This window comes from Sporisorium graminicola, chromosome SGRAM_8 (genome assembly GCF_005498985.1).
Source record: "Sporisorium graminicola strain CBS 10092 chromosome SGRAM_8, whole genome shotgun sequence".
Lineage (NCBI taxonomy): Eukaryota > Fungi > Basidiomycota > Ustilaginomycetes > Ustilaginales > Ustilaginaceae > Sporisorium > Sporisorium graminicola.
In genome coordinates this window covers 1,103,518-1,129,549 of record NC_043738.1, presented here as the reverse complement: position 1 = coordinate 1,129,549, position 26,032 = coordinate 1,103,518, and the positions used below count along the sequence as shown (strand labels likewise).

At 57.9% G+C, this 26,032-nt stretch overlaps 7 protein-coding genes across 7 annotated transcripts; 4 read left to right on the top strand and 3 right to left on the bottom strand.

Annotated features, from left to right (window-relative positions):
* Nucleotides 1-899: 899 nt before the first annotated feature.
* EX895_006142 (uncharacterized protein) lies at nucleotides 900-1,998 on the top strand (the record flags this gene model as incomplete). The annotated part of the gene is made up of 2 exons (XM_029886734.1): nucleotides 900-1,035; nucleotides 1,136-1,998. 2 exons carry the CDS (start codon nucleotides 900-902, stop codon nucleotides 1,996-1,998), a joined length of 999 nt encoding a protein of 332 aa, XP_029737047.1.
* A 543-nt stretch (nucleotides 1,999-2,541) lies between these two features.
* On the bottom strand, nucleotides 2,542-7,442 carry EX895_006141 (uncharacterized protein; the record flags this gene model as incomplete). The annotated part of the gene is made up of 2 exons (XM_029886733.1): nucleotides 2,542-6,956; nucleotides 7,361-7,442. The coding sequence occupies 2 exons, from the start codon at nucleotides 7,440-7,442 to the stop codon at nucleotides 2,542-2,544; spliced, it is 4,497 nt and encodes a 1,498-aa protein (XP_029737046.1).
* Nucleotides 7,443-9,556: 2,114 nt separating this feature from the next.
* Nucleotides 9,557-10,957, bottom strand: EX895_006140 (uncharacterized protein; the record flags this gene model as incomplete). The annotated part of the gene is made up of 1 exon (XM_029886732.1): nucleotides 9,557-10,957. One exon carries the CDS (start codon nucleotides 10,955-10,957, stop codon nucleotides 9,557-9,559), a length of 1,401 nt encoding a protein of 466 aa, XP_029737045.1.
* Nucleotides 10,958-11,459: 502 nt separating this feature from the next.
* EX895_006139 (uncharacterized protein) lies at nucleotides 11,460-13,775 on the top strand (the record flags this gene model as incomplete). The annotated part of the gene is made up of 1 exon (XM_029886731.1): nucleotides 11,460-13,775. The coding sequence occupies one exon, from the start codon at nucleotides 11,460-11,462 to the stop codon at nucleotides 13,773-13,775; it is 2,316 nt and encodes a 771-aa protein (XP_029737044.1).
* Nucleotides 13,776-14,635: 860 nt separating this feature from the next.
* On the top strand, nucleotides 14,636-15,892 carry EX895_006138 (uncharacterized protein; the record flags this gene model as incomplete). The annotated part of the gene is made up of 1 exon (XM_029886730.1): nucleotides 14,636-15,892. One exon carries the CDS (start codon nucleotides 14,636-14,638, stop codon nucleotides 15,890-15,892), a length of 1,257 nt encoding a protein of 418 aa, XP_029737043.1.
* Nucleotides 15,893-16,055: 163 nt separating this feature from the next.
* On the bottom strand, nucleotides 16,056-24,143 carry EX895_006137 (uncharacterized protein; the record flags this gene model as incomplete). Its single annotated transcript, XM_029886729.1, has 1 exon — nucleotides 16,056-24,143. One exon carries the CDS (start codon nucleotides 24,141-24,143, stop codon nucleotides 16,056-16,058), a length of 8,088 nt encoding a protein of 2,695 aa, XP_029737042.1.
* Nucleotides 24,144-24,710: 567 nt separating this feature from the next.
* On the top strand, nucleotides 24,711-25,883 carry EX895_006136 (uncharacterized protein; the record flags this gene model as incomplete). Its single annotated transcript, XM_029886728.1, has 1 exon — nucleotides 24,711-25,883. One exon carries the CDS (start codon nucleotides 24,711-24,713, stop codon nucleotides 25,881-25,883), a length of 1,173 nt encoding a protein of 390 aa, XP_029737041.1.
* Nucleotides 25,884-26,032: the final 149 nt, after the last annotated feature.

Here is a 26,032-nt window from a genome sequence, read left to right as displayed (position 1 = left end):
TTGATTGTCGAGTTGAAAGGCTTTGCTTTTTTTCTCCCATCGACTCTCCTATCGACGAGTCGGTGGTCTGTGGTGTCCAGTGATCGCATCAAGCAGCTACGCGGACGCTCACTCGCACCTCGATCGATGTTGCTATCCTCATTCATGTACATACAAAACACGTTTCCGTCGTACTATAGTTCCTTGTTGTAACATGGTATCCATTCTCTATTAAAGCTGTGGCAGCGTCGGAGGGCAAGCCGCCCAGCACGGCAGCCTAGGTGGCGAGCAAGTGGCCGACCTGGTTCCTATGAGCCCTTCCACACTGGATGTAGCCGGAAGCCGAGTCCGTGGCCGTCATGAAACGGTTGTAGGCCGGTCTGCAATGCAGCTGGAATTGTGTGGCCTTTGCGCAGGCTGGAGATAATATTCGTGATCCGCGTCGCAGCTGCCCGTAAGCACGAGCAAACAAAGCAGCAGCAGCAGCAGCAGCAGCAGCAGCAGCAGTAGCTCAGCAGCGAAATTCCGAAAACTGTCGCTTGACTGGCTGAGATCACATTTTTACAATTCTGTTTCTTTCGGCCTCTATCTCATTCATTGTTCAATTGTTCTCATCACCACCATCACTATCGCCTCCTCTCGCCTGCATTCGTTTTCGTCACTCCTTCATCGCCTACCGCCTTCGCAGCCCAATCGTCCGCACGCGCCGTTGGCCATCTCTTCCGCACGTCTTTCAACCAAGCTTTGACCACCCGTCGTCCACTTCCCGCACTCGTTTCAGAGGATTGATCCGTATACCCGAACCACATCACCCAGCGTCGCACCCGCTAGCACAGACACATCTCACAGAGGAGAGAAGAGCGACTCGAGCGACAACTGCAGTATCGAGCACTGCCCTCTTTGTTTCACGCAGCGACAGCATGAGCTCCAACATCCTACCAAGAGACGACCCGTTAGAAGGCGACCTTCCGTACGCCAAAGGCGAGCAGATCGAGGAAGACGAGGAAGAGGAAGATGAGGCTGTCAACCTTGGTGCCTACGAAGACGAAATCTATGGTGAGTGCGAACCCGGCTCGGTTCGGCTCGATGTCGTTTGGACCTCCTTTCTAACGCTTTCCTTAACTCCCTATTCCCTTTCTGTCTTCCTCTCCCATAGAATCAGAATCGCCCTCGGAAAGCGGCACCGAATCGCTAACGTGGATTTCGTGGTTCTGCTCCTTGCCGGGGCACGAATACTTTGCCGAAGTAGGCGAAGACTTTATCGAAGATGATTTCAACCTGACGGGGCTTAACGCGCTCGTGCCCTTCTACAAGGAAGCGCTCGAGATGATCCTCGACGTCGAGCCGCCCGAGGAAGACTCGCTCAAGATTCCCGATGTTTCGATTGTCGAGTCCTCCGCCGAGCTGCTCTATGGCTTGATCCATCAGAGGTACATCTTGACGCGACACGGCATGCAGCAGATGGTGGACAAGTACGAGGCGGGACACTTTGGCTACTGTCCGCGAGTGTTTTGCCATAGCCACCCCGTGCTACCGTGTGGGAGGAGCGACTTGCCCGGGCTGGACACCGTCAAGCTGTTCTGTCCAAACTGCATTGATAATTACAGTCCGCCGAGCAGCCGGTTTCACGGGGTGGACGGGGCGTTTTTCGGTACGACGTTCCCGCATCTGCTGTACCAGTGCTATCGCGATCTGTTTCCTAGTATCATTGCGCCCAAGCAGGCGGTCGAGGCGGTGGGCGCTCAGCAAGTGCAGTACGCGCCGCAGCAGCAGGCGGATGCTGCAGACGCTTCTGAAACAACACCATCAGCCACGGAAGCAACGGCGACAGAAGCGAGGACAGAGGCGCCCGTCCACCGCACGATCCAGCCAGAACAGTTGGGCAAGCGTGTACCTTACACCCGAACGTACACACCCAAGATCTACGGCTTCAAGGTGTCGGAATACGCAAAGACAGGGCCCAGGATGAAGTGGATGCGCATGCGTCCCACTTCGCTCGACCAACTCGATCGTCTTTGAAACCCCTTCCCCGTCGTCCGCGTCGTGATAAGAAGCGGTACACACTCTTTGCGACATTTGTTACCTTTGTTCCGCGCCCTCGTTTGTCGATCACTCTACGCAATTCATGGATATCCAAGACTGTTGCTTGTTGTATCAGCGGTTTGCCTCTCTGTGTGTGGCTTTAGCTCTCGCTGCACGCGTGAAACCGCCGCCGCCTCGGGACCACTTGGCGTCTTGTGTCGTGAAACATCGGCTGCCTGTCGTCGACGTTGCGTTCTCATTCGTCAGCTCAATCTCACACACGTCCCACCACTGAGCTTTGTCGGTGAGCGCCAAGAGCGGCTAAAAGAAGAGAGTCAAGTTCGCAATTTCTTTGTGCCAAAGAAAAGGAAAAAGATTGCACCAAAACAAAACGGTATCTACAAGTGTGAAACGAAGGCGAACGAGACCATTAGAATGTCGTTGTATGTAGTGTAGTGGTGGTGGCGGTGTCACGAAGGATTGTACACAGAAATGTCCTGGATCATCCGGTGAAATTTATTTGCAAAGCGTCGCGACTGCTCATCCTTGCTGCGTCTGTGGCGAAGCTCTTGTGGCGAGATGAGGCGAACCAGCAGCACCGGCAGCAGCACCGGCCGCGGCTGCTGCTGCATTCTTGAGCTGCTGTTGCTGCACTGCGTGCAGGTTCATGTTGGCCTGCACCGGCGAGGCGTGGTACGAAATAGGCGACTGGGCCGCCATCATCTTGGCGTTGGCTGCGTTCGTCGCGGCGGCGATAGCGGCTCGATTGGCAGCCGAGATTTGCGGTGACGGCGAATTGGTCGCATTGGTGGTGGCCGAAGTGCCGTTCTGCACGGGCGAGCTGCCAGCCATCGCTCCATTAATGCCGTTGGCAGCGAAACGAGGAGAACCGGCGGTGGAGGCGCGAGACATCGCGGGCGATCCTTGATTCGATGCGCCGCCATTGGCTTGTGCTTGCTGTTGCTGCGGCTGTTGTTGCTGTTGCTGGGCGCCGAAAGCAGCCTGAGCAGCCTGCTGTGCAATTTGCAGAGCTCGGTTGGGAGGCAAGCGCAAGTTCATATTGGCGTCCTGCGCCAACGCAGCCTTCATCGCCATTAATTGAGCCGCCGTCGCGTTGCCCTGTTGCCCCTGCTGCAGCATCTGGGCCTGTTGCTGAAGCGCTTGAAATTGTTGCATGGTGGCAGCTCCGTTCTTCATTTGCGCTGCTGCCAGGCTCAGATTCAGGTTGATGGCTCCGGCCTGCTGCGCCTGTTGTTGCTGTTGCTGCTGCTGGGGCATCACGAGACCTGCTTGCATTACGGGCGAAGGGTTGGTTCGACCAGTGTTCTGCCCATTAGCCGCTGCTGGAACTGGAGATGCCGAGGTACGTGCGATTTGCTGTTGCGGTTGAGAGCTTACCCTTGCGTGCTGCATCGGCGGGCTGCCAGCGTTTCCGGTCATGTTCAAGGTTAGATTCATACCGAACGGCTGGGCGGCGCTGGGTACGGTGAAGGCGGCAGCCTGCATGGGTGATGAGTGCGCCATGCTCTGTGGCGGCATGGACCGAGCCAAGTGCTGCTGCGCCTGCTGCATCTGTGCTTGAATCGAGGTGGCGTCGAATGGCATCGACTGTCCCAGCAGGTGAGTTTGACCTTGAGCTGCAGCGGCGGCCATTTGCATCTGCAGTTGCATTTGCATTTGGATGGGCATTCCCACTTGCATCTGCACGGGCAAGCCGATCTGCTGCTGCTGCGGCTGTGGCTGCTGCTGAACTACTCCGCTCATGCGCCTCTGCTGCTGCTGCTGTTGCTGGGCCGCAGCTTGTTGAGCAGCCTGCAATTGCTGCTGCGCGGCGGCAAAGGCTGCCAGCTGTGCCTGCTGGTTATTGTTGTGCGAGAGAGACATGATCTGGCTTCCGAACGCCTGCGTAAGCTGTTGCTGTGCGCCTGGCTGTTGGACCTGCTGCGGTTGTTGTTGCTGCGGTTGCGGAATCTGCGGCTGTGGTAATGCTTGCGTCTGCTGTTGCAACTGCTGTTGTGTTTGATGCTGCTGTTGCTGCTGTTGCTGTTTTTGTTGCTGTTGCAAGAGTGCGGCTTGCTGGGCTTGCGCCTGAGCCACCGCTTGTGCCTGTGCTTGTGCCTGTGCTGCGGCAGCGGCTTGCTGCTGCTGCTGTTGCTGCTGCAAGATAGCCATCTGGAGCTGCTGTTGCTGTGCTTGCAGTTGCTGCGCCTGCAACGCGCTCTGTGAGCCGCCACCGCCCGTCGATGCTGCTGTACGCGCCGCTGACGGCATCGGCAAGGTCGCCGCACTCGGAACACCGGGTAGAGTAGCAGGTGCTGCTGTTGCTGCGACAGGGGTGCCCGTAACCTTGGCGGATGCAGCCACAGCACTCGCAACCGCGGAGGAAGACGAGGCTGGCTGCTCGACGTACCCCGCGGGCTTGGGTGCCGGCGCTTCGGCAGCCGCTTGCGCCTGTTGCAGATTAGTGAGATCCGTCGAAAGCTTGAGAAGGTCAATCTCTTCCAGCAGCGTCATTCTGTAGCGCATAAACTTCTGGTCAAAGTCGTCCAAAACTGCCTCGTCGTCGTCCTCCATGCCTCCAAGCGCTGTAAGGCCGAGACCAGCGAAGCGGCCCGACTCGTCGTCGTACCTCCATTGCTCTTCCAGCTTTGTCCACCGCCGAAGCTCGTGCTCGCGATCAAACTCGGAATCGGGTTCAGAGTCGTCATCGTCCGATGCAGTTCGCTGCAGCTCGCCGTCACGCTTGTCGTGCGCCTCGTCCAGTCCCAACATATCGATGTCGCCCACCTCGGTGGCTTGCGTGCTAACGACACCCACGGACGTGCCACTGAGTCGGGAGCGATCGCTCGAGTCGGACGACGTGCTCGAAGCGTCAGAATGCTGCGAGCCCGAAACGTCGTCGGACGACTGTCTCGAAGATGCGGAAGCAAAAGGGCCGGTATGCGCAAAAGGGCCGCCAAAAGTGTCGTTGCCTTGGTTTAGGAACGACTGCACAGAAGGATGCGTCGCGGAGGCTAGCAGGTGCGGGTGGAGGTCGGGCGAGAAGGCAAATGGCCCTGTCAACGTCTTCTTGCTTGACGGCGGGGAGCTGGCAAGTCCGACATCAGGAAGCATCGAGGATGCTCGCGTCGGCTCCGACTCGAGCTCTTGTGACGGGGCAGCCTCACGAGCCTCGTGGCCTGGCAGCTCGGATCGGGTGCGACCGTAGCGTGGCCAGTCTGTGAGGCTAGTGGGCACAGGGCTAGGCACAGGAAGGCGGCGGTCCAAGAAGACACGACCACCTCGCCCGACACGCCTGCGGAAGGAGGGGGGACGGCCTGCCCGTGTGGAGAGCGGCGAGAAGGGCAGTGGATCGTCGGAAGACTCGGCGTGGATTGGTCGGAAAGCTCGCAACGGCGCTGGCGCAGGGATAGGCTGGAAGGCAGCGTCGCTGCCCTCTTCCCAGCCGAGGTCCGAGTCGGCTTTGCGCAAGCATTCGCGCTCGATGTACGCTTGCACGGCATGAACACGTTCGAGAATGGCGGAGCCCATTCCCGAGACGCCGCCAGCCGCTGCCGCTGCCGCACCCGCTGAGGTACCGTCGGCTTCGCCACCGCGGGACTTGCGTCCCGCCAACTTGATCGTCGTCGCAGCTTCGTCCGTTTTGCGCTTCTTCTTGGCAGGCCCTGACGACGCCTGTGTTGGATCCCTGCGTTCCCCAGAGATGAGCTCCTCGTCTTCCAACCCTTGCTGTGGGCCAACAATACCCCAATGACGTTTAATATCCATGAGGTCCTTAACGCCCTCCCAGCATTCGCGGCTCTGCCGCAACGACGCACGCTTGGTCTTTTCTCGTTGAGCCACCAGCTCGGTCAACGCGACGGCATGCTCGAGTTCGGCCCGGAGTCGGATCATCTTTTCGATGTGGACCGCATCGGTCTTGCGCGTCTTGCGGATCTGCTTGACCTCACGTCGGCGGAAGCAGACGTAGGGGTCATTGTCGTTCGTCTCGTCGAAGTTGAGGTACGGAGTGATCGGTCGACCTTCGCGGTCCTCACGACGGCTCTTCCAATGTGGGTAGACGACGTTCGCAAGCGCCTTGAGATCGGCCAGATTCTTGTACGGATTCCGTGGCGACCATTCTGAAGAGTAAAGGGAAGGACTTGGAAGGGAGCGAGAGGCAGCACCGCCGGCGATGGAGGGTCGACGAGCTTGAGAGGAAGCGGCGCTAGCGCCGACGGTCTTTTCCCAGTTCAGCTGAGGTAAGTCGGGTTGGGCGAGGGCAGAGATGGAGGACGATGGGTCAAAGTAGGCGAGGAGCTCTTCGCACGTCGGGATCTTGGTCACGTCCAGGTGGAGAAAAGGAACCTGCTCGGAAGTGACTTGTTCAAAGACGGTCATGATCATCTCGAACTGGTCCTCGGACAGCACGCGATAGCTGCCCTGGTTTTCAGAGACGAGTTTCTCGATGGCATCTTCGCGCAGCTTCTCCTTTGCCTTACCCTTTCCACCGGTGCCCGCCAGAGGTCCCGACTTGGTGTTGCGAATCGCCGTCGCCAGATCCTCCTGCGCCTTTGCATTGCGTGTCTCGAGCCAGTCCTGGTCATCTTCGTCCATGTTGTAGCTGGGACCCTTGATGCAATCCTCGACCGTGTCGGACCAACGGATGTAGGTGACCGGGTCCGAGTAGACGCCCGAAGGGTAGAGCTCGGAAAACTCAGCGTTGGAGAGCGTGCCGTGTGCATCGGGGACAGGAATGCTGTAGGCTGCTTTCGCGGTCTCGGCTGCCGTGTTGCCTTCTGAGGTCGCAAGCTGATTCGATGACAAGGCTGCCTGAAGATGGTGCTCCGAGATCTCGCTGGCGTCGACACCGAGGTTAGAATCCTGGGCATGCTCCTGCCCTTCGAACTCGGGCTCTGGTCCCGCCACCACCGAAGTGGCGGCGTTGAGCAGATGCGAGCCACGTTGAACGCATACTGTTGCGGTCCAAAGTGTACATCGTTTGCGATGAGGTGAATGAAATGGTCGGGCAATGACGACATAGAGATGATGACGATGACGACGAGTTGGACGCGTGATGTCGTAGATCAAGAGAGATTGCGGCGGTGGCAGTAATGAAAAATTTGAGTAAAAAAGATTGGTCGTGTCGAGTAAATGAGGAGTGGTACCATCAAGTAGGTCAAATATGAAAATGCAGATGATCGCGACGAGAAGAATTTTGGAAGGCGACGAGAGTGGAAATTCGCGGTAGAGTCCAACGGAAAAAAGATGAGGCAGCAGAGAGGCGGAATTTGGTGAGACGGTGAAAAAGGGAATATTTTGTGGTCAGTGGACGCGTTCGAAAAGCAACGGGAGGGTCGGTTCGCGGCGGGCTACTCACGCTTTTGCCTGTAGGAAAGCTTTTTGTTCCTGACTCTGCTGGACGTGGTCGCAGCAGGGGCAGGAGCTGCGCTTCTCGCCATGCCGAAAAGGGTGACGAGTTAGACTGCTGCCGTTGCGCCCATCCAAGTCAATTGAGGGGCACTATTGACAACGACGACGAAAGAACTGATTGGCGATGGCTGAAAGCGGGTCGTCGACAATCACGAGTTGAGAGAAATCAGGAGGAAGGAATGCAGAGGTCCGCTCCGGGCTTCGGGTGATGGGCGTGTAGTTCTGAAAAAAAGTTCAAGGTCCACGTTGACGTTGGCGTTGATGGGGGTGGTGACGACGACGGAGACGATCTAAGTGGAACGATGACGAAAGCTTAGAGAGGAACGAGAACGGGCAGCGAGGAGACGGATTTTGGACGGGGGGTATGAGGGTCTGGATGGGACCGGCTAGTGTACAAGGGACCAAAAGAAGAAATTGCTGCACGAACGGATCTCGACGACGACGACACCCGAAGAAGGTATGGTCAAAGTCGGAATGGCGAGGGTGATGAGGTCGCACGAACCGAATTAATGGCAAGAAGAGGTTGTAGGAAATTGATCAACCAGGTGCTCCAATCAAGGGACCCGATGTGAATAGGGAAGGGCGGATGGGAAAGAGAAGGAGAAGGACGGTGAGAGAAAGGTGGATGGATGCAAGAATGCAAGAGGCGTCCGAAAGGTAACGCGCAGCGCAGGAGAATAGATGAGGAGGAGGAGGAGGGGGATCAGAGGGGTGCAAGAGGAAAAGAGAGCGAGGACGAGGAGCCAGTTGCGTGTGCGAAGACGGAGGCAATTTTGACCGTAAGACGCGAAACAGAGGTGAGGAGGTGAAGATGTGTCGATGGGATGGAAAAGTCAAATCGACTGTAGTCGCAAGACTTGAGAATGGGATGGAAAAAAGGTGAAAAGAGACGCGCGCAAGTCTGACACGAGGAATGCGAGCGCAGGGGATATGGTAAAGCAGAGTCGAGCGGATACGAGCACACACTTGAGTCGAGCTGATGGTAGGGGACCGACGCGTTTTGGCAGGAGATTTTGAATTGGGGGGGAGGGGGATCAACAGGCGAAGTGCACCACAAGGGAGAGCAGCAACAGTGACTCCTTGGCTCGCGCGAAGCAAAATCGAAGAGGAAAAGCTGAGCAACGCAACGGAGAAAGAGAGCAGGGGTAAGCTCAGCAGAGCAAAACACGAAAAAACGGTCGAAAATTGCTTCGCCTCCTCGGTCGCTGAAACGAGAAACCCATAGGGACGGCAGCATCGACGTCTCGGTTTCTGCAGAGGCTGAGCAAATGGAAAAGTGAGAAAAGGATTCTGTCCGCTCTCCCTTTGCCCGAGAATCGAAATTTGGATTCTTCTGGTTTTCCAGTCATTTTCAGAAAGCAGCGCGAGACGAGAGGGAGCACAGGAACAAAGAGGAGAGGAAAGGGCTTGGCCGCGCCTCTCTGCCTGGCATATCGCTTGCCTTGCTGCTGTGGATTCGCCGTCGAAAATTGTCCGTGCTGCCCCCTGCAAAAGCGGCGAAGGCGAGGTGTTCGCTCTTAAGCGACAAGTCAGAGCAGCGGCGGATAGAGGCGATTGAGCGATCCTCTCGCTGAAAGAAGGTGAGTAACCTTGGCCCCGTCTTCTCTCCACTGATTGGCCCGATTGGAGTCTGCTTCCGTGTTCCGTGCTGCGTGCTCCGCTTGATCGAAAGGAACAAAGAGTGGTCGGGTTGCAGTGCGCGGTCGCCGTCTGACATGGCGCTGCTCGTAGAAAGTGCAGTCTCCAAGCAGAAAGCGTTGTCAAAGCGGAGCGTGCCCCTGTTGAACGGATGAGCCGTGAGCCGCTCCTGTGATGTGTGTGCAAAATTTTGATTTTCGGTGTCACTGAGCATCCAATCGGGTGACAGGTGAACATCGGGCCTTTAGACGCACTAAATCGATCAGATCAAACTCCCATGCAAGCTGCGGATTTCGCGAAGCAGCTTGGGAGTCGTGAAGGCGTAGGCGTGTAAAGCAGCTGAGACGAACCCACGATCGAGGCAGTGACAAACAGAGCGATTACAGTGCATGCTCGAGCTGGCAGGCGATGATTACGTTGCGGCTGAGAAACGCGCTCCCTACGAATGCTGGGATTGTGAATGATGTTGCTGAGGGTATCGTATCTTGAGTGAGATGCATACGCTTCATGATCGTCTCTTCTTGGACGGGGGCTTGCGACGGCCATTGTAGTTGGAGCGGTGGCTGGCTTGCGATTCGCTGAACTTGCGCTTGGCATACGAGGCAGCTTCCGCGTCGCGGATGAGCTCCTCGACAACGGTGCGGCCCCTCTCTTGGCGGGACAGCACGGCCTTGGGCTCGAGCGGCGAAGCGATGATCCTGCCAAGTTGGGCGAACTTGGGCATGGCCTGATTTTTGGCCGAAGCTCGGTAGAAGCGCTTGGGATCGAGTGCATTGCGAAGTCGCAGCGCCTGCACCTCGCGACGCAGCTGTTCCGCCGAAGCGAGTCGTGCATCCCCACCCGTAGCCTTCGCATGACCGCCGTCAGCCGCCGAGTGCTTCTTGAGCGCGGCCAGCCGCGATGCTGATGCACCAAATTCGGGCATGTCGAACCAGCTGGAACCTGTAGAGGTCTGGACGGTCCGGGCATGCTTCGACTTCTTCTTGCCGGATGTAGGTGCTTGTTCGCCGAGTGCCTCGATTTGCTGGTCGAACTTGTCCTTGGAGGATCTCGGCTGCTTGCCGGCACTGGGCTGCAATTTTGCCACTTGGTGCTTGGCTTTGACAACAAGAGGCATGACCTTGCCTGTACGCTGTGAGCGTTGGGCGTGGTCGGAACCAGCATCGAAGGAGATGACGTCCTGGTTGTCCTCGAATCGACTCTGAGCAGCAGGCGCAGGGGCTCGGCTCTTGTACGCTTGCTGTGATGCTTTCAGTAGCGCATCCAGGTCGGCCGTTGCATCGCCTTCTTGCTCGTCTTCTGAGGAGGACGCGGAGCTCGAGTCGTCCGAGTCGGTATTCGAGCTCCCATCTGAGTCAGAGTCGGGGTCAGAGTTCGAATCAGTGTCGGAGCTGTCATTGGAGGAAGTCATCTCAGCATTTTCGACGTCTTCCGACAGTGTTGGTGGAGCTGCATCTTCGGATATTGTGGCGAGACGCGGCTCTGGGGTTGCATTTTCTTGATCATGCTCCGGGCTCGCTGCCTCGACCTCCGCATCGAGAGCTTCAGAAACCTCGCGTGACGTCGCAGGGGAGACGTCCTCGCCGATGATAGGCAGGCTCTCCGGGTCTACTGAACGCGAACGCGAGCGAGTGGACCGTCTCACCGGAAGCTGGAGCGAAGAGGACGCAGGTGCAACTTTCCTGGGCGAAGGGCGGATCGCCTTAGATGGCGAGGCTTTCGAAGGGGAAGATGTTTGAGACGAGGGCTGCGAGGCAGCGGCACTGGTCGATGCGCTTGCAATATCCAAGAAGGGTGATGCACTTCTGAGGCGAGCGCTACGCATAGGCTGGACGCGCGTCTTGGACGGGCTGTCCTCATCGCCCTTGCTGGGCGAGCTCTGACGACCTATTCTTCTGATAGGCATGGTTGCACCCTAGCGAATCCGGTATGAGAAGGAACTGCAAGAGGAAGACGCAGGGATGGTGAACAAGAAGGAACAAAAGCAAGGCGCGAGCGAAGTCTCTGCGTCTTCCGTTCCTCTGCTAGGCACTCGAGACTCAAAGTTCCAGAGATTAAAAGACCCTTTCTTTCCCTTTTAAAAAAAAAAGGAAGAAAAAACTTGGCTGCAGAAGGCACGCGGCTAGAAACTTCAAACACCTCTCACTCCACTCCACATTTAGGGTCGACCACAAAGCATGACTAATTCTTGCCTCTCTCACAGCTGCAAGCTCGTTCTGTAAATTTTTGAAATTTGCCTCTCTTGCGCCTCTGTTGGGCATGACCAAGAAGGGTCCCAAAACCAGGAGCGCAGCAGCTGACGGCGACACTAAGTCGGCGAAGATTGCATTTGGCTTCATTCTTCCACACCACATCAAGCCTGGCCTAGGCAACCTCGAACGCTCGCATTCGAACATCACAACGCAGCCATGGCCGGACGTCGAGGAACGAAAGGGCGCCGCGGCGATGCTACCGGCGCGCTCAGCCGTTCCGCTGGCTTTGACGACATTCCCAAGGACGACGAGGATCTGTTCGAAGCCAGCCGCGACCAGATCCTTCTGGAAGGCTACGACCGCGCTGCCAACGACTCGGACGAAGATATGGACGTCGGCCTGAACAACCGTGAAGTGTTAGGTATTGACGAAGCGCCTTCCGACGAAGATCAAGATCCCGACTTGGAAGAGGAGCAAGCCGCAGAGGAGTATGACGATGACGCAGCAGCCTATTCCTCTCAAAAGAAACAGAAAAACAAGAAGGCGGACATCGTCGTATCTTCTGACGATGACGACGACGACGACGACGACGACGACGAAGAGGAGGATGGCGAAGACGAGCAAGAGCCACACGAGAATGATCGTGGCTGGGGAACGAACAAGCGGGCTTATTACAACACCAACGACTTGGATGCTATGGACTCGGACTCGGAAATTGACGAAGAGCAAGCTCGCCAGCTCGAGCTCAAGGAAGTCAAGCGACTGCAAAAGAAGAGCCGGAGTGCCATGGACGACTCGGACTTTGGTCTCGGCGGCGACGATGCAGATGGCCACCTGGCCAAGTCGGCCAAGGATGCCGGACGAGAGCAACGAAGGCGAGAACTCGATGGCGACGACACTACCCCGTCCACCCGACTCCATGGGAAAATCACCTCTGCTAGCGCTGCAGGTTCAACCAACGAAAGCTCACGCCGTGCTCTGCTAGCCAAGCTGCAGCAAACGAGCCCGGAAGCGGTCGCGCTCGCCGGAGAGTATGCCGACATGCTCGAAGAGTTTGGGCGTGCCGATTCCATGCTCAAGCAAATCATGACCACACATCCAGAGCACGCCAGTCTTGAAGTGATGCATGTTTACTACCAAACACTGGCCACCTACATCACCACCATGACGTTCTACTTCCACCTTCGTGCCTCTCCCGAATTCGTCAACGAGCCTAGCAAGCTGCGAACCCATCCGGTCATGCAACGCATGATGCGTCTCAAGCAAGGTCTCAGCGTTATGGAGGATCTCGGGCTCACGTTTGGTCCACAGCATACGTCTGTCACCGACGGGGGCCTGTCATCCGAGGAGATGGATGACATGTACATGCTCAGTCAAGGCAGCGAAGACGATGATCTTGGAGACCTCGACGAGGATGAGCTGGCGGATCTGATGATGGATGCTGAAGCCAGCGGCGGCAAAGAGAACACCGCGCCAGCCAAAGCCAAGAAGACGAAGACCAACAAGCAGGCGTTACGTGCTTCTGAAGAGGACGACGACTATGGAGATTTCGAGGACGTGGTTGCCGAGCCTAAGCAGAAGAAAAACAAGGCGATTGTAGCCGACAAGAGCATGGACAAGAAGAAGCCAGCCAAGGACAAGAGGCCGGAGCCTGTTGCACCGCTAGCAGCCGGATTGGCGGACTTGGATGACGAGCCGACGCTGCAAGTTAAGCTCAAGAAGAAAGGCGTGGCTGGCAAATCGGCCACCGGCAGTAATCCATTTGCAGCGTCTGGCGACAGCACCAGCTTTGACGATGCGACGTTTGGAGAGCTTTCGGGCCTGTCCTCGATCGAATCAGCCGAGCGAGCGGCGAGGAAGCGAACGCTGCAGTTCCACGCCTCAGCCATCGAGAGCAAGGCTCTGCAGCGCTCGAAAGCAGCCAAGGAGCGCCAGTCGGGCGATGCCGACATTCCTTACCGCGATCGGGAGCGTAGCCGAGCAGGTGTCGAGGCGGCCAAAGCTGCGCGAGAATCCAAACTGCAGCAGCAGCTCAACGGCGGCGCGGGCAAGGACGTTGCGCTGGATGGAGAGGATGGGTGGGGCGAGGCGGACGAAAAGGACTGGCGCGATGTCATGGGTCAGCCCATGGCCTCTTCGCGTGCTGGCGCGGACGAAGGCGATGACGATGATGCCGATTACTACGACTTGGTTGCATCCTCTCGTAAGCGCGCCCGCGCTGAAGCCAAAGCAGAGTACGACGATGCACGCAACGCCGAGCGATTCGCCCTCATGGAAGACAATGCGCTGGAAGACGGCCAACACCGCGCCATCACGCGCCAGATCGAGAAGAACAAGGGTCTCACGCCTCACCGTCCCAAGACGTCTCGCAATCCGCGTGTCAAGAAGCGTCTCAAGTACGAAGCGGCCAAGAAGAAGCTCGGTTCGCGCCAGGCTGTGTTCAAAGGTGGACAATCCACACTCCAGGGTGGATACGGAGGAGAAGCGTCTGGTATCTCGACGCACTTGGTCAAGTCGAGGAAGCTTGGTTGAGCGGGATGCTCTGTCATCGTCTTCGATTTTAGGCTTGCTTTTTGTAGCCACCTTTTTCGGTCCATATTTTTCTGCAATCATACATTTCCGCTCTGCCAACTCGTTGCTGAATCGTTCCCGAGAAAGCGCCGTGTGTTGTAAGAGACTGCAAAATTCAACTCGGCATGCACCTCACTTCCCATCTTGTGCACAAATTCGTAGTTCTACGACCTCGCCAACACTCATCTGAAAACGAAGTCAGCCTGACGGCAGCATCTTGGTGGCAACAGAGCCGGTCGAAGCCCAAGGTACAGGAGACTGGCGAAGCAAGTGATGATTCGCACGAAAGACGACCCGGCATCGGCTGATTTACGCGCGAAAAGAGCCGGATGCAAAGCGCCGAACCGCGCGACAGGATCGAGTTCCGGTAAAGACGGCTCGAGTTCATAGCCAGGCTCACCCGGGGCCCCGTTGTGTACGGCCCGAAGGGTCGGCTGCCTTTGCCTCGGTGTCGTAGCGCGTTCTTTCGAATCGGCCTAGAGAAGGGCTTGCCTCGAATTGCCGAGCCGGGGTTATGTGCCTGAGCGCTAGACAGGAGAAACATGTGTGAAGATTCTGGCTCTTTGCCGGCAATTTGCCATGCCGGAACCTGGAGCGCCTTGTTCTCGCCGCTGAGACGTGTGTGGGGCAAGACGCCTTTGCTTCCCCGCAACTGCTGTGCTTCCAACGACATACAAATACCTCTTGCTTCTCGCCTCGTCCTCCGTCTCGACCGCTGTTTGTCTGTCTCTTCCGTGTTCCCCACATCCACCAACCGCTGTAGACGCAGCGTCCTCGGAATCATTCTCTCGCAACCTTACCAACAGCAGCACCATCCCACCATGGCTCAACGAATCACCCAGCTTGCCTCCCACCTCGACCCGCGATCGTGGTCCGGAAAGGGGCTGCATGCACACACGGCCAAGAATGACTCGGACGTCGTCATCGTCGCCGCTGGTCGCACACCCTTTACCAAGGCCTACAAGGGCTCTATGAAGGACTCCAAATTCGACCTGCTGTGTTACGAGTTCTTCAAGTCGCTTCTCGCCTCGTCCGCTGTCGACCCTTCACTCATCCAAGATGTCGTGGTGGGAAACGTGCACAACGACGAGGCACCGTACTATGTGCGTGCAGCTGCGCTTGCTGCGGGAATTCCCAACACCACGCCGGCACTTGTGGTTAACAGATTCTGTTCGTCGGGTCTCATGGCCATCCGTACCATCGCTAACGGCATTCAGGCCGGCGAGATCGAGTGTGGTCTTGCGTGCGGTATCGAACACATGTCGACGCAGCCCAAGCGACCCACGGTCATCTCGGAGGAGCTGAGCAAGGCCAGTCAGGAGGCAGACGACTGCAAGATGCCGATGGGCTGGACGTCCGAGAACGTCGCCAAGGACTTCAACATCTCGCGCGCCAAGATGGACGAGTACGCAGCCAGGTCCCACCAGCGTGCGGTCCAGGCCCAGTCGCAGGGCAAATTCGACGCCGAGATCTTCCCCATCTCTGTCCCTACCGTCAACAAGGACGGCGCCAAGCAGACCACCATCGTCTCCGCCGACGAAGGCCCTCGCCCGGGCACTACGGCAGAATCGCTCGGCAAGATCAAGGCCGCCTTCCCGCAATGGGCACCCAGCAACACCACAGGCGGCAACGCGTCGCAGATCACCGACGGAGCCGCAGGCGTCATCCTCATGCGCCGCTCTCTCGCCAACAAGCTCGGCCTCAAAGTGCTCGGCAAGTACGTCTCGTGTGCTGTTACTGGCTTGGAGCCTAGAATCATGGGCATCGGCCCCAGCTCCGCCATCCCTGCCGTGCTTGCGCAGACAGGTGTCAAGCAGGAGGAAGTCGACCTGTTCGAGATCAACGAGGCCTTCGCCAGCATGTATGTCTACTGCGTGGAGAAGTTGGGTCTCGATCCCGAGAAGGTCAACGTCAATGGTGGTGCCTGCGCCCTTGGCCACCCGCTGGGCGCCACGGGTGCTAGGCTGGTCGTGACTGCATTGAAGGAGTTGGAGAGGAGGAATCAGAAGGTGGCCGTGGTGTCCATGTGCATCGGGCTTGGCATGGGCGCAGCTGGCCTGATTTTGAGGGAGGATTAGGTGGTCAGCGCTGCGATGGAATCGATTCTTCTCATGTGTTTGGAGGCCATGTTCTCAAGTGTGTGTGTGTGCGTATGCGGATCGGAACGTGTGATTGAGAGGGATCCGAACAAATGCTTTTGTGACTGTGAAGAAATAGTCTTGGATGCGAGAGTGCAGTGGACTAGACCGACTTGCCTTCCTTGACTGCGGCCTCTTCTTCTTCCTCCGGCTCCTCTTCGACTGCTGATAGTCCTTCTTCTTCGTCCTCGACCCCATCGTCGTCTTCATCATCGTCGTCTTCCTCTTCCTCGTCATCGTCCCCTGCTTCCTGCACGGCATCAGCCTTTTCGACGTGGACACCGCTCTCATCGAGCGAGTCGATCTTGTCGTGTCCGACACCGCCGTCCACGTCGTCATTATCATCTGCTTCGTCATCGTCCTCATCCTCATCCTCATCCTCATCCTCTTCCTCATCCTCATCCTCATAGTCGTCCTCTTCATCCTCGTAATCGTCTTCGTCTTCGTAATCGTCTTCATCCTCGTCCTCCTCCTCATCGCCGTCCTCTTCCTCCTCGTCCTCCTCTTCCTCATCTCCCGAATTAGCTTGGACAGACGCACCACCCAGCCTCGAAAGCAGTGAGCCACCACTTTTGTCACCCGGGCTCTCTTTCTCCTTCCAATCGTCCTTCTTTGCCGCCGACGAAGCCGCTGCAAAAGGCGACGTCTTGTTACTCGATGCGAACGCCCCAAATCCACCCCCACCATTAAAGCTAAACGCCGACTGGGCCGCAGTATCCTTCGCCTCGCTCTTGGGCGTCGAAGGCGAAGAGCCCGAGAACGCGCTAAACCCAGAAACACGGCCAAACGCAGACACGCTGCCAAACGCTGCCTTTGTTGCCGCGTCGCCCGGCTTCGCGGACGGAGTAGTGGGCGAAGAAGACTGCGGCGCAAAGCTGAACGCATTCACCGGCTTTGTGCTCGGGCTGCTGCTGTCGGCGGGCTTAGAGAAGGCGCCAAACCCGAAGCCTGGGCTCGACTTGAACGCGCCGAATGCAGACGCGGGCGAGGAGGACGGGTTCAGCTTGCTCGGGGCGAAGCTGAACGCCGAGGGCGTGGTGGGTGTCGAGGTAAAGGCCGAGGTTGCGGTCGCGGGTTGAGTGGCAGGGGCCTTGGGCGGGTAGCTGAAGTCGGCGGTCTTGTCTGTAGATGCCGCGCCGTTCGATGGTGGAGCCTTGGCTTCCACTTTGGGTGAATCGTGGTCTTTCTTCTCGGACGATGGCGCAGTGGAAGGCGTAGCGAAGCTAAACGCAGGTGCTGGCGTGGCAGCGGGCGTTGAAGCGTTGGTTTGTTTGGAGTCGGACTTCGGTTCTGTCAAAGGCTCCTTGTTTCTTGGCTCGGATGGTTTGCAGAATGTGAGACTGGAAGGATCGAGCAAGGGTTTGTTGTTAGAAACGGTGGGCTTGGTGTCCGTGTCCTTGGCGCTCGTCTCATCAGCATCTGACTCCTCGACATCTGCCTTCTCGGCATCAATCTCTGTGGTCTCTTCCTCAGCGTCAGCCACCTTTGCGTCCGCCACTTTTGCAGCCGCTCCCTTAGAATCCGCCACCTTGAGCTCTGCACTCTTCTCAGCAGCAGCCTTACCATCGTCAGCCACGGCCTTGTCTGTCTTCTCCTCAGACGAAGGCTTGGCAGACGCAGCGGGTGAGAAGCTGAAATTGGAAGGAGTCACTGAAGGCGAAGGTGACGCAGTGGCCGCTTTCTTGCCAAAGTCACCGAAGCTGAATCCACTCGAAGCTTGTTTTGCCGGCTGTGTGGCATTGTCAGCCGACTGCTTCTTGCCCGGGTCACCAAAGCTGAAGTCGGCCGCCGATGCTTGCTTCGTCTGGCCCGTAGGAGATGAGGTAGTAGCGGAGGCCTCACCACTCTTCTGAGTAGAAGCACCAAAGAAGCCGCTAGCCGCTGTCTTGAGCTGCGAAGCCGACGATGCGGGCACGTCGGCATCCGACTTGCTCAGATTGCCGAAGCTGAAGCCTCCACCAGCAGTAGAAGCCTTCGCGTCAGAGGCAGGCGTTTCGATCTTCTTGCCAAGGTCACCGAAGCTGAAAGTGGGTTTACCGCTCGCAGCAGCAGCGGGTGCATCGGCTTTGGGTGCGTCCGTTTCGACGCTGGTCTTCGCGCTCGCGCCGAACCCGTTGAACCCCTTGAAAGGTGCTGGAGTGGCAGTCTCATCCTTCGGCTTGGGCGCCAGAGGCAAAGCAAAGAAATCAGACGACGCCTTGCCGATCTTATCGCTCGCATCTTTCGAGCTATCTGGTCCATCTACAGCCGGCGGCAAGGCCACAGCTACACCCCGATGCCTCGATTTGCTCGTGGTGGTCGACGCGCGGATGCTGCTGGGACTCGAGCTCGCCGCACGTCCCCCAGGCTGGAACGGCGAATCATTCTGCACAGGAAGATCAAACATGCCAGTCGGGACAGAGCTGAGCTTGCCAAAATTGAGCGTCGACAGCGTTGCACCGCCAAAGGGCGAGGAAGAGCTCGGAGCGGGGCTTGCTGCAGATGCGGGCGCTGGTTTGTCGCTCTGAGCAGCAGGGGCCGGTGGGGTCGGGGTAGATCCAAAGCCTGAGAAGGGTGCAGGCGACGCTTTGGCAGCACTTGGAGCGGGGCTTCCGAAACTTGAAGGATTGGAAGGAGCAGCCGCCTTCTGGCTCGAGCCTGGCGTGGACGTCGTGTCAAAGCCAGCGAAGAGCGAGCCAGCAGGCTTTGCCGAGGATGCAGCCGGCGAGCTGAACTCTCCGAAATTCAGAGGCGTCGGAGCCGCAGCGGGCTTGGGACCTGATGCTACTGGTGGAGCAGCTGGTGCACCTGTGAGAGGGGGTGTAGCGGCAGAGCCGAGGCTCGCAAAGGGTGCTGGTGACACTTTTGCACCTGCGGCGGCAGCGGGCGAGTCAGAAGTACCGAGCAGCGGATTTGAAGAAGCAGCTGGTTTCGGAGCTGGAGCAGCAGCGGTCGTCTTGGAAGCAGGACCAGGTGACGTAGGGAATCCGAATTGAAGCGGACCGGCTTTCAAAACGGCCGGTGAGGCAGCAGAAGAAGTCGCCGTCGTCGCTACCCGGGGAGGCTCGGAAAGCATAGGAACAGGCACAGTCTTGGCAACCGGTGCAAACTGTTCGGAACTCGACGCTTGCTTTGTACCGCTGGCAGCAGAGGCAGGTGTTTGCGAAGCTGTGACTGCGGTCGCGCTAGGAGATGCTGGAGGAGCACGCTTGCCGAGGTGCACCGGCCCCTTCGCAAAGGCAATCTGAAGGTCAGAGCCCTGCAGTGGCTTGGTCGCCTTCCTGTCCGCACGTTGGGAGCTGGGTACGGCGCGTGTGTTGAGGATCGGCTTCTCGCGAGCATTGACAAAGACGGCCACGCTTTCACTCTTGGCTCTTTCGGCTCGTGTGATCTCGTCCACGGATCTAAGCGTAACGGCAGCGGGCAGCGTGCGCACCAGATTACCGACGTCGCTCAGTGGTCCCGCCTCTTCGAGCCCACTCACGACCGACACAGAGCGAGAAAGGACGCGCTGACTTTCGCGCGACGAATAGTCCTGATACATTGGCCGCATCAGGTCCATCTCGAGTGCGAGATTGTCCAGCTCCAATGTCACTGCAGTGGTGCGAGCAGTGATGTTGCGGCACGCTCTGGCCACCGAGTCGAGACTGGGTGCCTTGAGGGCGGTGCGACCGGCTTTGGCATGCTGCAGTTTATCTTTCAGTGCCGCCAGGTATTCCTCCAGGTCGGCGATTCGGTCTCGCACGACCTGGCTCGCCTTGCGGAGCTTGTTCTGGTTCTCGACATGCTCAGGACCCAGCTGTCGAATACGAATCATCTTGGCAAACTCTGGGTCCCGACGAGACCGGATGAAGCGCGCGACCTCTTCGCGCTTAGCCTCTGCCTTGAGCTGGAGGCTCTGCAGCTCAGACACTCTGCGCTTGTGCGAGGCGGCTTCGTCCTCGATCTGCTGAGTGAGAGGCCTGAGCGATTTAGCAAGCGTCAGCATCTTCGGCAGATCGCCAAAAGACCATTTGGAAGCATCGGCAAAGTCCTCGATGGACTCGGGTCGTGCCGTCGCTTCACGAAGATCGGCAAGGAAGCCAGCACACTGGTCGACGTTGGAGCGCAGCACATCGAGCTCCTGCGTCAGAACAAGATACGCTTTGAGAAATTCTCCCTGGATCCCGCTCTCGGTCACTTTGGCCGGACTTTCAGTGTTGGATGACGACAGCTGAGGTGTACGCCCAGCAACCAGTGGGCTACCTGAGCGCCCTGGCGCGTTTCTAGCAGCAGGCGCAGGCGTAGTCACTGCAGTTTGCATCGGCTTTGCAGGCGCAAATCCGAATCCTCCAGCCGGCGTTGGCGCAGGAGAGGGTGTCGCCTCGCCGGTCGCGTCTGATGGTTTTTTCGCGCTGGTTTGGCCGAAGCCAGCGAGAGCGCCTGTTCCAGTAGATGAGGTCGTAGACGGCTTGGCGCCGAAGGCTGGCGGGCCGAATGAGGGCTTGGCGGCATCCTGTTGGAACGAGAACGGCTTGCTTGTGGTGGTACGAGCTGCAGACTTGTTTTCGGCAGAGGCCTTGACGACTTCACCCGTGCTGCTGAAAGGAGCAGCGGCCAGAGGAGAGCTGCTTCTGGGTGCGCTGGAGTTGAATCCGAGGAAAGAACCGGCAGTAGCAGGAGCGGGCGCCGGTGCGGGTTTTGTGGACGTAGCAGTCGACGCACTGGCAGGGGATGTGGTGCTGGCCGCATTTGACGATGTTGTCGATCCTGCATTGGGTGTGTTGGAAGGCGCCGGCTTGCTCAAGCTTGCAAAAGAGGATGCGCTCTCCTTGCTCTGGGCTGGTTGCTGAGCGGGGCTGGCTCCAAAGTTACCAAAGCCACCAAATCCAGTGGGCTTGGCCGATGATGCAGTGTTGGAAAAGGAAAACGGCAAGCTCGGCTTTTGACCCTGCTCGGACGCAGACTGCTCTTGTGCAGTGCTCTTCTTGGGCTGTGACGCCGTTTCAGCTCCTGATACGGGCGATGCTGTAGCATTGCCAGATGCCTTGCTGGCAGGAGCAAAGGAAAAAGAAGGCGACGCCGGCTTCGCTTCCTGATTGACGTTCGAAAGCTTGCTCGAATTGAAAGAGAAAGGTGAGGATGATGGCGAAGGAGAAGGTGACGAAACGGGCTTCGTCGAAGCATTTGCAAAGCTAGACGCTGGCTTGGCAAGCTCAGCTGGCTTCTTCTCCGCGTTGGAACCCGAGGCCGCCGCGGCTTGCTTCGGCGCGCTGTGTGTTTGAATCGCTGGCGAGCCGAACAATGACGATGCGTTGCCGCTCTGTTGATCGCCACCAAACGAGAATGGTTGCCTGCCGAAGGATGCACCCGCATTGAAGCCGGGTTTGAAAGAACTGAATGCAGAAGTGGCAGCAGGTGGCGAAGTCGCCTTGGCACCATCGTCGCCCGTGCCTGCATCCACATTCGCGGCTGTGCTGCCCGTGGAAACTGCCGTGGAGTTGAAAGAGAATGGCTTTGGGACGGTGTCGCTCTTTGGCGTCTGGACCGTCGCGTTGACATCCGAGCCGGTAGCCCCCCCTTCTCTCTCGTCTGCTCCGGCAGCTGGTTGGGGTCGAGAGGACGCGGCTGAGTCAGTGCTGCCCAGCATATCTCCGAGTCCACCAAAGGAGAAGTTTCCCGCGTCTTCCTTGGGTGGAGTGGAACGCTTCTCTCCTTTGTCCGAATCTCCCGTTGCCTTGTATTGCGGCGACATGGCTGAGTCGTTGCTGCCGAGCATGCTTCCAAGCCCACCGAACGTGAAGCTACCTGCATCGCCACCGCCTCTGGCAGAAGACTCTTCTTCTGCGCTCTTCGCGCCTTTGTCTTCCACGCTTTTATTGGCAGCAAAGGCAGAGAAGGAGCCTTGACCAAAAGTCGAAGCCGATGCGCCAAATGCCGAGGTAGGGGCGGAAGCACCTCCTTTTTGAGGGTTGGAGCCAAACAGACCACTTGGCGAGCCTGTTGCCTTACTTTCCAAGTTTCCACCGCTCCCGAAGACGGAGGCGGAAGAAGGCTTTGCAGCCGCTCCGAATGCGCTTCCCGATGTGGTAGCGAAACCACCAAAGGCAGAGCCAGAACTTGCCGGGGTAGACCCATTTGCTTTGGAGGCGAATGGCGACGACGAGGTGGAACCGGAGCCAAAAGCAGAGGTAGAGCCAAATGCGGAAGTGGAACCGAAGCCGGACGATGAACCGAAGGCAGGCGCTGAGGTCTGACCAAACGCCGACGACTGACCGAAAGAAGGCTTTGTAACCGTTTGACCGAATGCGGAGGGCGACCCAAAAGCGGTCGGTGCAGCGGCAGCGGTCGTAGCGGGAGCAAGGGAAGAAGACCCAAACGCAGAGGCTGCTGGCTTTCCACCAAAGGCGCTGGCGCCAGACGAGAAGGCTGGAGCACTGGTGGAAGCGGTCGACGACGCTTCCTTTGTTGCATCGATGTCTGACTTCACATCCGCTTTGTTGTCAGCAGAAGGTGATCCAAAACCGAAGCTGGTAGAGCCGAAGGCCGAAGCGGGCTTGCTATTGCCGTTGCCAGCCGCGCTGCTGAATGTACCAAAGCCAAAGCCACCGGACGGTTTCGAGGCAGCGCCAAAAGCGGGAGAGGGCAACGAGGCGGTTGACGTGGATCCGAATGCAGAAGATTGGCCGAAAGCGGGCGAAGCCGAAGACCCGAAAGCCGACTTGGAGCCGAAAGCGGACGACTGACCAAAAGCAGAAGGCTGGCCGAAGGCAGAAGAGGAACCGAACGCCGATGCAGCTGATTTCGCCTGACTGGGTGTCGATGGTGCCGGCGTTGCAGCTCCGGTCTGGGTCGGCGGCGCTGCTGACTGCGCTAGAACGCCGGACGGTGTCACCATGCCTTCGAAGGGACGTTGCGTGTTGATGACGTTGTAGGCGAGCAGGACACCATCCGAGGTGTAAACGTAGAGAATTGGCACGGCAGGCAGCTTAGTCTTCCCGTCACCCCGAGCCACAGCATTTGGGTCGTCGACCTCGTCGGCTGAGGTCAAGTCAAGGTCGAGAGCGACCGGTGCAGTGTCCGAGGATTCATCCACCGAAGAGAAAGGAAGGATCGGTTTTGATGTTTCCTCGAGCTCGACGGTAGACCAAGCGGCGGCACCCGCGTCCTCCGAAGAGCAAGAGATGAGGCCCACATCGGTACTGGGCCCGCTGGCAACAAAGATCAAATGCTTGGAGGGCTCCCAACTCTTTAGCCAGGCAGCAAAGCGAGTGCCTGGTCGAGAAGTATCGCCGTATGGCGGGGCAGGGTCCATGGACAGCTTGACAAAGGTAATCTGTGCAGCTTTTGAGTCTCGGAGGATGGTGTAAACTTCGTAGGAATGCTCGGGGTCGTCGTCAGGTGACCCTGAGGACGGGAGGTTGTAGGTTGCAACAAAGACGTGGTTTTCCAGCCAGCGGAGGTCGGACACGTAGTACGAGCCTTGCAACGACTCCGGTTTTGCGATGCGGTCCTTTGGCTCACCTTCCGGAGTGACTTGGACGATCTCTCCCGACTCGAGACCAACGGCGATCTGCTTGCCCTTGACAGACCAACAGACAGAGGTGGCACGAGAGCCCGTGGCATCGAGCTGAGCACCAAAGGAGCCCGTGTTGAGGTTGACCATGATGGGCGTTCCGGAGTTGACGCCTGGTGTGCCATCTTGACGGTAGAATGCGACGGCAAGTTCAGGTCGATCGGAAGGGTTAGGCACCATATCGATGAGGGCCAAGCCGGGAGAGGGGGGGCTGAGAACAAAGAGCGGCTCCAGCTTGTTGCCCTCGACCAGGCCCGATACGGACCATGCTGCAATGACACCATTCTGGAATCCGAGAAGCACGGCGGAGTGATTGTTGGCAGAGGTGATGAAGGTGGGAAGCGACGCGACGGAGCTGAGCGAGACGGTGTCTATGGAGCGCAAGGGCTGATCCAGAGTGGGTGTCGAATTGCGAGCTGCCGACTTGAAGAAGGATCTGAGCTCGGCAAGGCGGATGACAACAAAGCCTTTGTTAGTGGCGACAAAGACAAGGCCATTGACGCTGGAGACGGAGAGCAAGTTCGTGTGCTGTTTGCTCTCTGCCACCTCGAGCGGCTCTGAAAGACGAACAGTGACATCCTTGGCGACCTGGCGAAGCAAGAGGTGCTTAGCATCGGTCTCTGGCGCTTCCACCTCTACATACGAGAATGCTGACATGCTGGTCAGGTTTGAGCCATGTAAAACGCTGTCCGAGGTGGAAGACGTGACTTTGGCCGTGAAGTGACTAGTTGGCGAGCAACGACGGCAAAGCAACCTCGAATCAGCTGTCGATGGAGGCGTGGTGCATAGACAGACGATGTGCGTGTTTGCGGCGCTGCACCGACTGCGTCAATGCTATCGTTGGATGCGCAGCAAGACTCGACGAATGCGGGTGGATGGAAGTGCCGACAACAACGTTGACAGCTGCTGACAAGCGTTTAGAAGATCCGACCAAAGGCGTTAGACAGGCACGGAAAAAAGCAACCCAGCAACGTTGCCGACACGCGAGGCCGCTGGCTCTTCTTTTCTGACTGGGCGTGTGACACTAGCAAATCGGTCGGTGAAGGGAAGAGCGAATCGGGCAGATCCGACTTTTTCGAAATAGTGCTGCGCTTTTCTACACGAGAAGATCTAAAAGGCGTTGCCGAACGCTTTGCCGCCTTCTCAACATCGGATCGTTAGCGACGCCGCTTCCTTTGCATCCCTTCACTGCAACACTCCCGGGTCACCTTCTTCATCCGCACGATGGTCGCTCAGAGGTACACGCTCTCAGCGTTGAGGTCGACATTGTCGGCCGCGTCGAGCGCTCCGCGTCAGTCGGTCGCCACATCGTCGCGCACTTTTGTTTCGACGCCTTACAGCAGATCGGATCGACCTCCTACGGGCTCAGTACCGCCCCATCAACACGACACTTCGACGACTCCTGGATCGTCGTCCACGAACGCATTCTCCTCATCCAGGTCTTCTGCCTCCTTCGGTATGGATGGTTCGGCGGCGGAGAACCGACAGACTCATTTTGGTTTCAAGACGGTGGCGGAGGAGGAGAAGGAATCGATGGTCGCGTCCGTCTTCTCGTCGGTGGCTTCCAAGTACGACGTCATGAACGATGCCATGTCTCTGGGTATTCATCGGCTATGGAAGGATCACTTTGTCTCCAAGCTCGACCCACGCGGCGGCATCAAGGTTCTCGACGTAGCCGGAGGCACCGGTGACATTGCTCTGCGTATCCTCGACCATGCCCGCACCAAGCACTTTGACCGTGAAACCCACGTGACCGTCCTCGACATCAATCCAAGCATGCTCAAAGAAGGGCAGAAGCGATTCAAGCAGACCATGTACTGGGGCGGCCCGCAAGTGTCGTTCCAGTTGGGTAATGCTGAGCAGCTCGACTCGACCATGCCCGTGCCTCCCGAGCCCGTTCGTGGCCCCAACAGCAAGCAGCCTCACCTGCCTCCTCTCGAGAGCAAGCCGATTCCGGACGAGTCGATTGACCTGTTCACCATGGCATTCGGCATCCGCAACTGCACCCACATCGACGAGGTGCTGAAACAGGCGTACCGTGTCCTCAAGCCAGGCGGAGTGTTCAGCTGTCTCGAGTTCGGCAAGGTCAATGTACCCTTCTTGGCAGAGGCGTACAAGCAGTATAGCTTCAACGTGCTTCCATCGCTGGGTCAGATGCTTGCCGGGGACCGCGAATCGTACCAGTACCTGGTCGAGTCGATCGAGCGCTTCCCTACGCAACCCCAATTCGCAAGGATGATGAAGGATGCCGGCTTCCACCTTCCCGGCTCGCCCACCGCAACGAGCCTCGGCTTCCCTGCAGAGTCTGGAAGCGCCGTAGGAGGCGAAGACGTCGCCGGTGCTTGGGAAGATCTTACCTTTGGTGTTGCTACGATCTGGACCGGCATCAAGCTCTAACCAAGCACCCTTCCGATCGTTACTTGTGCCATCCCTGCGCTCCGTTGTCATTGTCAGTGCTGGAGAAAAGTATGTGCTTCGTGTAATCTTGACACCACTTTCTTTTCACAACGGCCGCTCGCCATCATGTGCGCATCAGGTCTACCGCT